This window comes from Halichoeres trimaculatus, unplaced genomic scaffold (assembly GCF_033239565.1).
Source record: "Halichoeres trimaculatus isolate MK-OKI-2021-1 unplaced genomic scaffold, fHalTri1.1 fHalTri1_scaffold_15, whole genome shotgun sequence".
In the NCBI taxonomy this organism is placed as follows: domain Eukaryota; kingdom Metazoa; phylum Chordata; class Actinopteri; order Labriformes; family Labridae; genus Halichoeres; species Halichoeres trimaculatus.
Window position 1 is genome coordinate 5011655 of NW_027437193.1, and position 15689 is coordinate 5027343.

The 15689-nt window shown below is 40.6% G+C and overlaps 1 protein-coding gene across 11 annotated transcripts in view; it reads left to right on the plus strand.

The window, feature by feature from the left end:
* Positions 1 to 15689, plus strand: part of epb41l3b (erythrocyte membrane protein band 4.1-like 3b) — an 87436-nt gene that overhangs the window by 28306 nt on the left and 43441 nt on the right. For 10 of the 11 annotated variants that reach the window (XM_074689059.1, XM_074689063.1, XM_074689062.1 and 7 more), the window contains exons 2-3: positions 3164 to 3327; positions 9850 to 9996. In XM_074689059.1, coding sequence (XP_074545160.1) covers positions 3175 to 3327; positions 9850 to 9996 — 300 coding nt within the window. In that variant the 5' untranslated portion in view covers positions 3164 to 3174. The remainder of the gene's footprint in view (positions 1 to 3163; positions 3328 to 9849; positions 9997 to 15689) is intronic. The other variant, XM_074689064.1, reaches the window with a different exon arrangement.

Consider the following 15689-nt stretch of genomic DNA (forward strand, 5'->3'; position numbering starts at 1 on the left):
TGACAGGAGTGGACCCGCGCGGTTCAGATACTTGGGATGGTTGTTTGTAAATACTCTGCAGAGGCACTCGGAGTCTTCAAACTTTTACTGACTTAGTTCAACCTCTGAAAAGTGCAGCTGTTTAATCCAGCTCTCCATTAACTCAAAAATATTAGCATCCATATTTTAACAGCTGTTTATGTCCTCCATAGTCTCTGGTTCCTGCTTCTCAGATATGCAGGGCTCTTCTTCATCTTTGATTCATAAAATATGAACAAATTGCAGAATTAGATGACAAACACTGCTGGAATATTGCAGGAGAGTCTGGCTGCAGACTCCAATGCCAGGCCCAGAAATACATGCAAAAAGTGTACCAACTATTCACCTCTGGTTTGATATTTAAATTCATATATTTAAATTAATAAGCATCGTAATTCATCAATTCAATAAAGTAAAGATTTGAAATAAACTCAGGAGGTGTGAAATATGTTTGAAAAATGCAACATGCACTTGTAACTTAAGGCTCTCTTCTTGACCCATTCAGACCAGATGCAACAGTTATACATTTTACCTTTGAAGCCAGATGCATTTTGTAGGTTATTTCAGACAGTACCATCATTTTCAAGAAACATGACTCATGAAATATGCTGTGATTGGCTGAAATATACACATGGGATATCATTGATGTCTCCAGCAGTGGCAGGAAGCTGCAGCGTCTGGTTCTGGGGGTATTAGTGATTTTTTAAATTCATGTGGAGGCAGAGAAAGTTTGTGTTCTTTTTTATTATTATTTTATGAAACTAGCTTTTTGACAGCAAAGATAGATGGCACCATCTGAAATGATCTACACGTCCCATCCGCCCTCAAAGGGATAAATGAGTAAATGTTGAAGGTCATGGTCTGAAGGTGTTAAAACACAACTCGTGTTATTTTATTCTTAGACTGTACTGCACTACCATCTGAAATTACTTAAACTGTTGTGTCCTAGCTTATCATTTTGATTTCACACACGTCATGTTTGTGTTAAAGTTTAGATCAATGTGTACTGAATGTGAAATATTACGTTTGACCTAAAAACACACAAAAGTGTCTTAAGTCAAACAAGACTTAATCATATGACACGGGGAAGTCTTCTGATAAAGCTCATTTGAAACAACATTTTCTCCTTAGACCTAGAAAAACAGTGAAAATTTAAACAAGGGCTGTCACTTCAACGCTTTAATTGGATTAATTAATTACACAGCAAATTAATGTGGTATAAAAACTAGCGTAATTAACTCATTGGCTGCCAGCCATTTTCAGAGCATCTTGAACCATCTTTCAAGACCCAAATATTATTGTTTTCTATGACTATGTAAGCACCAAAACTAACTAAGAAGAGTGGACTCTCTTATTTTATGTCTCTCTTCCCTGTTTTTGATTTAAAAAAAAAAAAAGACAAAATGTACTTTTTTTTTGATCACGTTCATCCCAGGTGCTCCATCCTTTGATCCTCTCCATGAACGTCTCTTCTCACGATCACACCGCTCTTTCTCTCTGAACTACCTCGACACATCATCTCAGATTGTTTTATTGTTTTTTTTGTGTTTTTAACCAATATCGATATCGGTAAATATTGGTTATCGGCCATAACAACAACAATGATATTAGTATCGGCCAAAATTTTCATATTGGCGCATCCCTAGTCCTTGTGAAGACTGCCAATTCCAGCAGCTGATACACAAGGCAAAAAAATCTTACGTTGAGTAAGTCCTCCTCGCCAGTAGTTGGAGCTACTTGCTGCGGTTTTACACCACAGCAAATATGTGTCAGGTTCTTTTCAGACTATATTAATGAACCATTAAGAGTTAATATTGAAACTGTTTTGTTTTGCATTTCAGTTCATTTAAAAAAAAATAATAATAATCCTAAACTCAGAAAGAGTTGTTTGTGTTTTATTTTGGACTCAATGCCAGAGTAACTGTTCTGTCTGTCACTGTGAATTCAAATTTTATGTATCAAAAGTACTGGTAGTATCTGTACTCAAGAGGGAGTACTAGTACTGGTATCGGTCTGAAAAAAAGTGGTATTGAACATCCCAAGTTAAAACACAACTCATCTTATTCTTATTCTTGGACTGTAAAGCGCCATCATCTGAAATCACTGAGATTGTTTGTCCTAGCTTATCATTTTGATTTCACATCAAAGTTTGTGTTGAAGTTCAGATCAGAGTGTCTTAAATGTGAATTATTACATTTGACCCAAAACACACAAAAAGTGTCCAATGAGAAAACAAAGTTGAAGTTTAACAAAAGTTAATCATACGACAATCATACAAAGTCTTCTGATGCTGCTCATTTAAGTCTACATTTTCTCCTCAGACCTGGAAAAACAGTTAAAATTGAGTTATTTTCAAGAGAGTTCAAACCTCCTTACAGATTTTTCAAACAAGCTCAATGTCAATAACTGCAACTGTGGTAAAAGAATCAATGAAAGTTTTATGCAAAACTTTTTTTTTCATTGTGTTGGATACTTCACCTGCCTGATGTCCTCAGGTGTAACCACCACAACAAATGATGTCGCTTCTGAGCCTGAAGGTGGACGTCTGCAGCCAAAAAAAAACAGCACGAACATGTTCTGTCCTATAACAAACTGAGTTAGAGTTCTTTAACATAAAGTCAAAGAAAAGTTACAAAAAGGAAACAAAGGATTCTGGGAAACATAAAAAGAGGATTGAAGACTTCTCATAGAAGGATTTGTTGGATGACTGTTTTCTTCCGCTGTAACCATGATATCTTTATTAGACTCAGTATTTTTTAGATGTTTTACAGACCAGCTCTTGTCGGACTAATTGGTTATAAAAATCATATTCAGTTTACAGCTCTGGGAAAGAGTGTTTTTTAAGTAGTTCATTGGAAAAGGAGTTGGTGTAAAGTAGAAATGGTGGATGTGAGCTGCAGCAGTATCAGCACTTTCCATTTATCAGCGACTGACACTCCTCTGAGATGATCGAGAACAGGACCAGAGCGCACAAAAAGCCACTTAGCATTTATTTCACTTTTTATTTCACTTTTTATTCATCTGACAAACAATCCTCACATCCACGCGTTTGATTCAGAGAGCTTATCTCTACGCAAAGCGACAGTACATTGATTCATAATCAGTCAGCTGACTCATCTACTTTTCCCCTTTCCTCCCACTCCAGCGTGATTTACCATGACGACTGAAACAGGCGCAGACTCGGAGGCCAGGCAGAACAAGGAGACGGAGAAGGGGAAAGCCAAAGCAGCCGAACCGACCTCGCCTCAGAACCAGACGGAGCAGCTCCCCGCCGCCGCTGGACACAGCACCCCGGCCAGGAAAGAACAGGTCAGACTCCTCAAACCGCAGTCACCCATCACGTCTGGAGAAACTGAGCTTCACGCTCTTCATCTGAGGGTTGTTTTTATTGTGATGACACTGTACGTATCCCTTTAGATAAGACTCCAGTTAGAGAAAACATCACACGCCATTCATCCCACTCCTGAATGAATCGAGCCTTTGTGCGGAAAAAATGGAAATGAACGAGAAAAATACTGACGACATGACCTCAGTGCTCTCAATGGTGGTTTCAGCCTGACTTCAAATGCCTCCATTAATCAGTCGGAGCTTTTATTTTGGGGTTGTGGTCAAACGCAGACCTAGAAGCCCCCGACAGAGCGTGGGTGTTTTTCATCCCCCGCATTACGTCTGTGGATGTCACTAATTAACATAACTTTACACAGCTGTGGGGAGAATGAGTAAACCGAGCTGCTGGAGGAAACCTCACAGATTCAGGATTTCAGATTTCTGGTCTGGAGCGGTTAAAACTCAGAGTTTTTAGACCTGGACCTGGAAGAGCTGGAGAAAACATCAAATGAATATGAGTCAAGAGGAAAAACTTGTTTTTTTGAATAACACACAAAATATGAGAATAATCTAACTTTTATGATAAAGTCTCTTGATACCAGATGATCAGTGGTCAGTTTTCTGCTGTGTTACGTGCTGCGTAAACATCAGCAAACTCTGTTTCTGACCAAGGAACATGTTCTCCACTAGGGGGCGATCTAAAGAAAACATGTCAGGATGTTTTTATGGCAGGATCAGGAACTAGATTTTTTTAAGACCATTTTGAGCAGCAAACAACATTTTTAAGCCCTGGGCCTGTACAAAAACCTGTGAAAAAAAATGGACGTCATCTTGCTCAGCTTGAAGTGAGGTCTCCACAGAAACTGCTCCCCCTGGTGGCTGGCTGCAGTACAGGTCAAAAAATCCATCTCCCCAGTCATTCCAGATGGGCTTTGGTCAAACTTTAAAAATTAATACACCTGGTAGAAATGTTTCTTACGTCTGGTTGTTGTGGTGATTTGAAGATTTTATTTGGCTGCCTTGTATTCAGGTCCTCTTTTTTTCTGAAAAGTTTTGTTATCTTTAGTTATAAGATGTTAAAATGGCTTAACTTCACGTTTAACGATGATTAACAACTGACATTCTGGTGTATTTTTTTCAGGGATTGTAAAATATGTCAGGAGGAAGAGTCAAGAAGTGATTAGACTCTCGAAGGAAAAAAAAAAAAAAAATCGTCACCTGGCTCCACTCAGATTTGCTCACAGTCTCTACTGCACAGACTAAGAGACAAACAAAGAGAAAGGGAATGTTTGGTTAAAGATTGTGAACAGACTAATGGTGCGGCCACACCAAACGCGAATTTGCGGCGCGATTACATACAAAGTCAATGCAAAGACGCGTTTAGCCGCCGATTCGCCTCGGGCCGCGCGATTCGCGCGTTTGGCGCGGCGAGTTTGAAGCGTTCACGCGTTTAGGCGGTAGACGCGAATTCGCTCGAGCTCAAAATATTCCCCCACGACGTCATTGTTTTGACGACGTTGGGGGGCAACTGCCGCCTGCTCCGGCTCCAACTCCGCCGGAGGATGGAGGAGAAAACAATCTGTGTGGTGTGTCATCATCCAGAGTTATACGATACGACGTGTGTACTCTACAGAGACCGGAAAAACAGGAGCAGGCTTGGTTGAAAGTCTCTGAGGAGACAGGTTTTGAAGGTAAGTTCTGAAAACATTCGTTCCCAGCTGGATCTGCCTGTACGGGTCATCACTGAGTCCGACTGTGTTTTCCTCAGCGGAGTTTTGAGCCTGATAGAGAGGAGAAAAGTGCGGGCAGGGGCAGAGCGAGGGAAAAGATGGAAGTTCTCTGTGCTCCTCTCTTTCCTCCACCCCTTCATTATCCCCAGGGAGACCTCCGGGAACATGGGTCGGGTGGTCGGGGGTACGGGGGGTCGGAGGTTCGGGGGATCGGGGATGAGATCGCAGGGAACAGCCAAGCAGGGCTGGTGGATTACCAGGGAGAGGCACCAGGTCTTGATTGTGATCTCCAAAGCTTTCACACACTCTCCTGTCATGCTTTGGAAACCACAGCTCATTGTTTTTCAGATGCTCTTTTGGACTTTCGGTCTTTAAATGAACGAGCTCTCTACCCCGCATGCGCAGTACCGCGCATTCGTGTGTTCGCGCCTCAGCTTGTCAAAAAAGTCCAGCGGCGAGACTCGGGCGTTCACGCGGCGCGTGACAGGCCATTCGCGCGAATAAATTCGCGTGTTCGCGTTTGGTGTGGCCGCGGCATAAAAGTGTGTGGTGTTTTTGAGTGCACAGTGGAAAACCTTAAAGATCAAATAAAATGAAAGCTGCTTTGGGGAACAAGCCCTGCAGCAATGCCCCAGTAACTCTGTGGATAACTCTACAAGCAGCTGTTAAATGAACTCCAACATCTCACCACATACACACCTTGGAAGGAAAAGTAGAAAAGCAAAGAGCCAAACAAACTTGCGAAACTGACGGCAATGAGTTTGGCTCCCTTAAAATGTTGTGTCTCCTAAATCTAAATTTGCTGTATCGCCCCACATCATCATATTTCACCAAAGGACAAATTCAATCTCTGAATATCTGCTGTCTTTGCACATTTTGTCTCAAACACTGACGCATAAGCCCACGATCTATCTTTTGACACCTGCTCAGAGTAATAACTTGTGTGTCTTGTGTTGCAGAGCGACCTTAAAGTCCCTCAGTTGGGGCACCTTAGGGTTTAAAGGGTTAATGTGTTATTTTCCCACTTTAGGACAGTTTGGCTCACAAAACCAGCAGCGTAAAGATTATTTTTGTTGAACAAAGCAAAAGTTGTGGTCTTGCTTCAGGACTTTGGACCAGATTGATCTTTTATATCTGCACAGAGGAGAGTCAGTGCCTTCTGTTTTCAGTAATCTCTCTCAGGAAGTCGAGTGCAGCCTGCAGCCCGATCATTTTCTATCTGAGACAGCCCAAATGTTTTCTGAACACTAAGTGCTTCTCAGCAGACTTCTGAGCTATCTCTCTAATCGATCTAAAGATTGGGTTTCCAGCACCTCCAAACTGCAGGTGGAGGCTGTTTCAGGCTGAAGCACGGTCTGATTTATCCCCTGGTTGTGGCGTGCAGAATAACAGGACGTACATGTAGAAAGATTCGGTTTGGCTGTTTTATCTGAGAAAATTACTCTGATGAACTGATGTTTGAAACATGCCTTTGTGCTGGGAGCAGAAAAACAGAGAGGTTAAAGAGGTCTGAGTGAGATTTGGTAAACGAAGGTTCTCAGCACGCATTAGAGGAGGGATTATCTCTAAGCTGCTCTCATTATTTTTGTATTTAAGAAACATTTTTCAGCGTTTGGCTTATCTTCTGATCTGGGAATTTGGTACGAGATCAGCTGGCTTCAGTTGAACTTGTTGATTTTCTGTATTTTTCATCCAACCAATCTTAAAGAATCAAAAAGGGCAGTGGGAGGACAGCTGGATGCAGACGTGCAGAAACAAAGCTGTATTTTTACCACATGATGGAGCATGAAGCTGTGATCTGTCGTCCACAACCCCACTGACCCCGCTGCGTGGCTTTTATCATGATGTGGAAAAATGGGATGTTTTATGAGGAAGGAGAAATGGAGCATGAGTTTATGTGTGAATCATGACGAGCTGCGAGGAGGAAGAAGCAGGAAAGGGATGAGGGTTCAGAGCAGTATAGCAAAAAACAAACAAAATAATATTTCAGTGTTTTTCTGGAAATGTTACCCTCACCCTGGAGTTAAAAAACAAAGATGATTGTGTTTATTCCTCTCAAAAAATATGATTTATTCTACCTTCAAGAAAGTTTTTTTTTTTTGCGAAATGATAGGATGGGGCCCAGAGCTGCTCAAAGCGATCATCTGTTACTCCAGCAGCAACTTTTAGTGATAAAATATGACACCTATGTGGAGGTGCCATTCTTTTGGCGTCCACTAGAGGTTTTCCCCAGAAACAAGACAGAAAAAGTTAAAATCAACTGTTGTTTATCTAAATTATCTTAAAAGCTTAAAGAAGGGGTATGGTGCTTTTTTTGTAGTCTTTATTCTGTCCCTCTGGAGCCCCCATATTAACTTTATATCATTCACAGCTCAAAGAAAAAACCTTTAAAAAACCTTTACTTCAACCTCTGTTAGAAACGCTTCATTTTAGCTGTTGTCTCTTTAAGGCTCCCCACTCCACAAACCCACTTCCCTCTGATTGGCTGGTACCTGGTGTTTAAGGCATGTGAAGAGCTAATGCTTTTTTATTAGAACAGTATTTTGATCAGTTAAGTCAGATTCAGGGATTTGTAAAACATATGAATAGAGATAGGTGCCTTTCACATTTAAAAACGATACGGTACCGAATCCCTGTAGCGGGCACTCGGTACTGGTACTCAACAATACCAAATTTCGGTACTTTTTTGTGTTTATGTGGTAAAATTATCAATTTGTTTAATAATAAAATCTCATTTTTTAACATTTAACATATTTATTCTTTGATATAAAACCTTGCAATGCTGTGTTCATGTCCAGCATGGAAAATCTCCTACTTTGCCACTCCCTCGTAGTCACAAGGATGCCTTTAGGTACCCAAACATGGTACCTTTTGGTTTTATATGAATAGGTACCTGGTACTTTTGACAAAATTCAGTCGGTACCTATAAAAGTACCTAATTTGGTACCCATCCCTACATATGAATGTGTATAGGTTTAACATCCAGCGTTGTCCATATGTATAATACAGGAATGAATATATTACGAGAACATTTCAGGTAAACAAAAAGTGAAAAAAAAAAGTGCTTTTTTTGTTTCATATTCAATTTGATTGCAAGTGATATACCTGGAATGAATTCAATTTTTTAGTTGGCAAGTTTAAGCTTTAATCAATTCTTAAATATTTAAGTTACAAAAAACATTTGTAGCATAATTATTCAACATTTCTATGCAAGATTACGCTCCCTTGAAATGTCCCTCATCATATATTTCACAGTTAAGACAAAGTTTAAAAGATTTATGGCACAAAAATCTCAGTAACACGGTTGACATTTTCTCCTTTTTTGGCTCTTGAGCTAACTGCAGACCTTGAACATGGCACCACCTGACCTCCATCAGCTCATATTTCTGCTCATTTTCTTCACAGTTTGTTTTTTTAACATTTATAGTAAGAACAGCAGAAAATATTGGTAACACAGTTGATGAACAATTAATGGGCCCCGTGTACAGACAATCATTCTGATGAAATGTTGATGAGGAGGAGCTGAAACATGACACACTTTCTTCAAGGTTCCCACCAAAAAGGATGGGACCTCACTTGATTCGAGTCATGTGACTTTGGAGCAAACCATTGCTGATTTAAAGGTTTTTTTTCAATACGGTTGACGCTGATTTCTCGGACACACATAAAGTGAATTATTTTATCCATATAAATTATTTAAAAAAGTTTTTTAAACACCTTTGTCATGTCTCAATGATTATTTTAAAGAAATAATACTGAAAGTAATATGTACAAATATGTATTCTAGCGCTACTTTTGAAGAGCAAACTTGACAGCACAAAAACTGCAAATTCCAACACATGATTTGCATATTTTGCTAAATAAATTATGGAAGCTGTTAACTTTCTGTATCAAATAAAAGTGAAATATCAGCCAAATGACCCACTGTAAAATTGTTCACTGCTTGAAATTAATACTTGGTAAAATTGATGTGTATATCCCATGGACATAAAATGTAGCCCTAATTATAGAATAACTCACCCCCTCTTTAAACTAAAAAAACATCTGATAGCAAAGTGGATCAACAGCAGTGGATTTGTGGACTGTAACCCCCTGAATGTTAAACACCTGTCCTTGTTAAGGTGTTGCTCAGTAATTGGCTCCATATTGGTTTCTCATAAACATGATGTACAGTAAACAGCTCTCATTCATCACTCTGAGGTGATGAATGACGCCCTGTCATCGATCGGTCAGCTTGACATAAACTATAAAACGTAATGTGAGAGGAAACATGAAAAAGAACATGATGAAAACATTTCATACATGACAATTAAAAGATGCATTAAGTCCTGTTTGTGTGTGAGAGCAGGATGAAGAACTGTCGCGGAGCCAAATACCTCTTATTCAGCATGAAGTCAGTCAGGAACGGCTTTGTTTTCATCCAAGTGGAAAATTGGATTTTCTCTGTTTAAGACAAAATGGCAGCACACCTCCAGCTCTTCTCAGCAGGACCCAATTACATTCACTCAGGGTCCCTGCCTCTATTTTTAGGCCCGTGTTTGTCATGTGACAGAACGAGTGGTTTTGTCAAAGAGGACCACATTAAGGAACTGACATCCAGGGCGGGCAGAGGCAGACTCTGGGCCGAGGGTGTTTCCTCTCTGTTGTGTGAACTCATTCAACCTCAGACGTTTTTTAAGTGCAGGCTCAAAGTTTAACTCATAAATAAATGCTGAAAAAAAAGATGAAAACTCTTCCTGTTCATGAACCTCTTTCTTTGTTTTTCTTCTTGCAGGAGCAGCAGCCGGAGGAGGATCTGACTTCTCACAGGTCGTCCACCAGTCGTCTGTCCAGGTCTCCTTTGAGAGGAGTGAAGAAAGTGAAGATGATGCAGTGTAAAGTCACCCTGCTGGACGGCTCAGACTACACAGTCACTGCCGAGGTGAGAGCTCGCGCCTTTGGTCTGGATTGGTACAAAATGTTTAGTGAAGCTAACATTAGCAGAGCTAGCACCAGCACTTTGGTCTTTCCTGCAGGTTGAACTACAAAAACTGAAATTCAAACAGGAAAATGTCTTATTTTGAGATGTTTAAAGACAAGATGATGCTTGTAAGGAGTAAAAAATATCTTCTAACAGGGTAATAAAAATGCACTTGTTCGTTTCCTTAATAGAAGCAGTTTTATTTAACCCAACTTCTCTTTCAGGCATCATTTTGTCCTGTATTATCTAGAAACAAGACATTTTTCAGGATTTATCAGGGAAATGTGGTTTATATTGTGTACAGAATCACATAAAAAAGACAAACACTCATCCAGACTTCAGTTTTTGTCATGTAGTGCTGGTATCTGTCTTCTGTGCTTTCTAAATTCTCATCAAAGCTTCACAGCGTTATGGAAGTCGTCAGTTGCTAGCTTCTACAGCAACAGCTTTAACACAACATATGACCACGGTTTTAAGCCTGCATAACAGAAATATTAAGAGCTATTTATTTAAAAAATACTTGAAATGTGGTGCTAACTGGTGAGGGTGGAGGTGTTTTGTTAGAATAAACAAGCACCTTCCTGTTTTAAGTCTGTTCAGCGACTTCTCTGAACTTTAAGTTTTTGGTCTGATATTAAAAAACAAATCTTATCAAATTATTGGAGCCTAAGGGCTAAATTTTTCTGCCTTGGTACCAGGAACAAGACAGGCCTTTTTATAATATCAGAGTCTTTTCTTTAAGTTCTGATGAACTGTTGCTGATGTGTTAAACACGCAATCAGGAAACAATAATTACAGTATGTGTGAAAAGTTTCATACTAGCTCACAGCTTTTGTGTTTGTAACTTAAAGCAGGGTATTCCACTTTCCCCTTATTCTAAACACAGAATTAAAGTAACAATGCTGGATGTTCAGACTAAACTTGTGCAGGTTTTCAAACCTCCACAGTGGCATGTGTTGTAGAAATCCTTGAATCTGTCTTTAAACTGATTCAAAAGCTCTGTTGAAAAAAAAATATCACAAGACCTATGCAAGATCTTCATAAGACTCAGGGCCAATCCCAATTGTCACTCTTACCCCGTCCCCTTGGTCCTCTGTTTTAAGGGCCAAGGGGACGGGGTAAAAAAACCATCTCTTAGAAACGAGACGCCACTCGATCCCCTCTACATCATCACCCCTAGACGCTTGCTGGCTGTCGTAGGCAGAGCAACTGTTTCTTCACTTCCAAACAAAACACATTCTTACAAACTGATGATAAACCGATGTCAGATTAGGGCGACAAACTCACAGCAAACAGACACCACTAGGATGAACCGCATCACATGAGTAACGAGACAGCTAAACCATGAAAAGAAAGCGTTAAGCGAACATTATGGGATTCAGAAGTTATATTATGTAGCTTCTGAATGCTGCTTATGAAACGCAGCCACCGCAGTTGGTGCAGCTGTAATTAGCTAAAGCTGTAGCGGTCACTATACCAACGCTAGGTAGATCGTTATAACGAGCAATTTAAAAATAAGACCAACTATTCTAAACATGGCTAATATAAAAGTGAAGTAGCAAAGGATTAGATATCTGATTTAAAAAAATCTATTGACATCATGGGGAATTTCAAGTTTTGTCCTTGTTTCATGAGCTGTGTACCTCCTTCCCTTGATCTTACCCCTTCACTACAAGTGCGTGCGCAAAACCAAGGGCTAAGGGGTAGCATTGGGATTGGCCCTTAGTTAAATCAGGTCATTGAGTTAGGATCCCTAAGGGACAGGGCCTCAAACACAGAGTCATCTGATAGCTCTGCCCCCTAGAACTGGCCAATCAGAGGGAAGGGGGAGCCTTAAAGAGACAGCAGCCAAACAAAGTGTTTGGAACAGAGGCTGAAATAAGGCTTTTCTAAAACTCCAGGGAGAGAAAAATGTTTTTTTGAAGCTGTAAAGCTACTAAGGAGGCACCAGAGGGACATAATAAAGACTAAAAAAAGCCCTTCTTTAAGTTTGCCTCAGAAAAAACATTCATCATAAGGAGCCAAATAACTTCCATTTCTGGCGGCATGCTGGATTTTCTGTCCCTCAGTCTTATGATTCTCGGCGCGTTGTATTAAACCAGAAATAAGGCGCTCTCTTTTTTTGACAGCTCCTCTTAGAAGTAGGGATTTCACGGATTTCGCTGCACATTTACATTTTCTTTGTGTAAAAATTGCTTTGTGGAATTAGTTCTCCCTGAAAGCCTTTTTTCCCGCAGCGTCCGGAGAGAAAAACAAATTATTCATATAACGCTTCTTAAATGTTAAGTTCTTACATCAAAGCTCTCCAGAAATAAACCCTGTGAGGAGGAGAGAGCCACCGATGAGGAAAAACACGTGTCTTCGTGTAGTTAATGTGAGGCAGTGTTGCTGTTATCGTAATGTAGAGAAATTGAATATGGAAATGGGATGTTTTTGTGTGGAGGAGAAGTGGAGCACGAATTGTTGTGCATAATGGGTGAGAAGGGTTCAACGGGTCCACGGTTCTCTGGGCTGGATCACGCAGCAAAGGGCTTAAATGTGTTAAATTTAATTGAACAAGATAAGAGATGTGTTAGCACAGATGATTTAACAATTGGTCGGATAAATCTTTAAAGGATTTGCTTGACTGTTTGCTTTTGTTTTGTGCTAACAGCTTTGTAGCTTTACTCATGTAGCCCTTAGGGAGAAAAATCCTCCTCATTATCTGCAGTTTTCAGTTTCCAGCATTCAGAAATAACTCACAGTGTGTCCAGGAAAATGTGAGCGTCAGAGCTCCACATCATAATCACGTCTTTCTGCCACCAACAGTCATTCTTTCTCTCCCACTGTTAAAAATTCAGGGATAAATCCAGAACTTATTTGACATTTCACTCCGCATATTTCCTTCCTGCTCAGCAGCAGAAAGTCGAGCCTCTTCTCAAAGTTAAAACACCCTCCTCCTCCTCCTCCTCCTTCTCAAATCTTCTCTGAGCAGATTCCTCCTCACCGGGGGTTTTGGTGGAGGGATTAGCCGGGTGTTTCAGCGGTGGTGAGGAGGTGACCGTGAAATGGGAGCGTTTGTTGGAGGGAATCAGTGTCATTGAGTCTCGGTGTGTCGGCGTAATTACTCCCACCGTGGCCGAGGACGGGCTTTAAAGGACGGTGATCTGGAAATGTGAGGCTGTGTGGACTTGTTGGCCTCGAGACGGATGAATACAATGTGGTTCTGAAGTGCTATTTAGCTAAACACAAAAGCTTAAGGGGATTTATTTTTTCAACTTACATATCCGGGGTTTATCCTCTATAGAGTATGAAATAAAGGCTCTGAATAAACTGACTGTCCTCTGCCACTTTGCTCGATGCATCACCTCATTCTTGTAGCTCATATTTTCATTACACTTACTCTGACTGTTAAAATTGCTGGTTGCCCCTCTTGAAAAAAAAAAAAAGTATTAATGCTTTCTCTGCAGGGGAGTGTCCAGACAGCCCTCCTTGAAATCCGATTGGACACCACAGGTGCCACACCAATATCCTCAACTATTAACCTCATCAGCAGCATCTTTGTTTTAAGTCCTTGAAGTAATAAGCTTCTAAAATCTGTGTATGTGGCACCACTTATTTTTTTTTAAAGAGGGTATATTCTGCTTTCTTATCAGGGTCAGAATTAGGTTTTATTGTCAAGTACATTTGCACATACAAGGAATTTGACTTGGTGTGTTGGTGCAACAATTAACAAGAAAATAACGTAATAAAGAATTACTAGCTGTACACTCTAAAATTAAATTAAACAGAGAATACGAGGTGCAACCATAGACTGTAAGATAAAATGGATGTCATCTTGCCTGGCTCGAAATGAGCTCACCACAAAAACTGCTCCCCCTGGTGGCTGGCTGCAGTGTAGGTCAAAAGATCCATCTCCCCAGTCGTTCCAGATGAGCTGTGGTCAAACTTAAAAAAAAAAAATACACCTCGTTGAAATGTTTCTCACGTCTGATTGTTGTGGTGATTTGAAGATAGCATTTGGCTGTCTTGTACTCAAGTCCTCTTTTTCTAAAAAGTTTTGTTTTCATTAGTTATAAGAGGTTAAAAACAAGGTTTATGTCACGTTTAACGAAGAAAGCTTAATAATCTCCCAGGGTGGGCCTCAAACACCAAGTTCTGCCCATGGCTCCAGCACTGACAGGCCTCAAGAATGCTGGCCAATCCAAGGGAATAGAATAGAATGGAACAGAAAAGATTAAATTGAATAGAAAAGAAAATACTTTATTTGTCCCTGAGGGAAAATTCAGTAGGAGTCAGAGCAACAATCAAGAAAACAAAAGTAAGAAAGTGTATAGAAAGTGCAAAAAGGTCCATAAGAAAATAGATGCTGACAGCTTGTCCATCATTGTCCAGTCAGCCAGCCTCCACCTCCACAGGGTCCAGGACTGAGCTTCTTCAGCAGTCTGTTCAGTCTCTGTCTCCTGGATCCTGTCTGCTCACAGCAGGTGAAGCTCTTCCAATGTTAGCTCCGTTAGCCATGACACCAGAGGACCAGCATGTCGTTCTCACCTTGTGGGGAAACATCAGGCCCTGCACCACTTAGCATTGATATGCTACAGGCTGCTAACAGCTGATTTTACATGTAAACAATGCAGCCATGGCTACATGTAGGATCCTCAAACAAACACAGGAGCAAAAGTAGTAAAAGTATTACAGAAGCCACAAAAAGTTTGGTGTCCATGACCAACAAATGAGCCGAACAAAGTAATGATCCACTCCAAATACAAAGATGATGATAAAGAGACGAAAAAAATTCAAGAAACGGATAAAGAAGATAGAGCTGCTGCAACAGGCAGCTTCAACTAGCAAAACAGTGCCTAGGGGGTTTGTGGAGCAGGGAGCCTTAAAAAGACAGAGGCAGAAATGGGGATTTTTTAAGAAACCAGTGGTAGAAAGTGGATTTTATTTTACTGTAAATGTTGAGCCTAAAAAAGACCCAGTTCCCCCTCTTTAAGTACGAGAGCCTTGTCTTTTTTTAAAATGAGTGACACTCATTTTTAATTAAAGAACAGATAATGCAGAAGAGAGAGATAAGGCTGACTCTTTCCAGAGCTCTCAGTTGTCAGTTAAAGAGAAACATTTAGCTTTATGAGCCCTAGAATTGGCCTCCGATCTCAGCTAATCTATCAGGAACGCATTGGAAGTGTAGTGATGCCTCTCATGGGTTTATTCGTCTATAATTAACCTGTCAGATCTGACTAATCTCTGTAAATTGGTGTTGATTTCTTCACTGTCGCACATGTCCAGCTTGTGTCCAGTAGCTACTGCAGAGTAATGAATCACAACGTCCCATCTGTTTACGATGCTGTAATCCCCACGTCCCACCTCTCTGCACCCAACCCCCCACGGCTAGGACCGCCAGCACTGAGGATGTTTGGCACAAGTCTGACCCCTCCTCGCTTTATACCGCTCACACACACACTCACACACACTCACACATTAGATAAGAGAGCTCAAAGCTGACCTTGGATTAACTTGCATTAGATGGTGTGTGAGAAGAGGGGACTGGCAGTAAGACACAAAAACGGCAAATCTGCAGCTTTGCATGAAGTTTTCATTGTCTGCAAAAAACATCAGACACATTTTCTCTCTTCAAAACTTTCTACAAGCTGATCAGGGGTTAAAAACCTAAC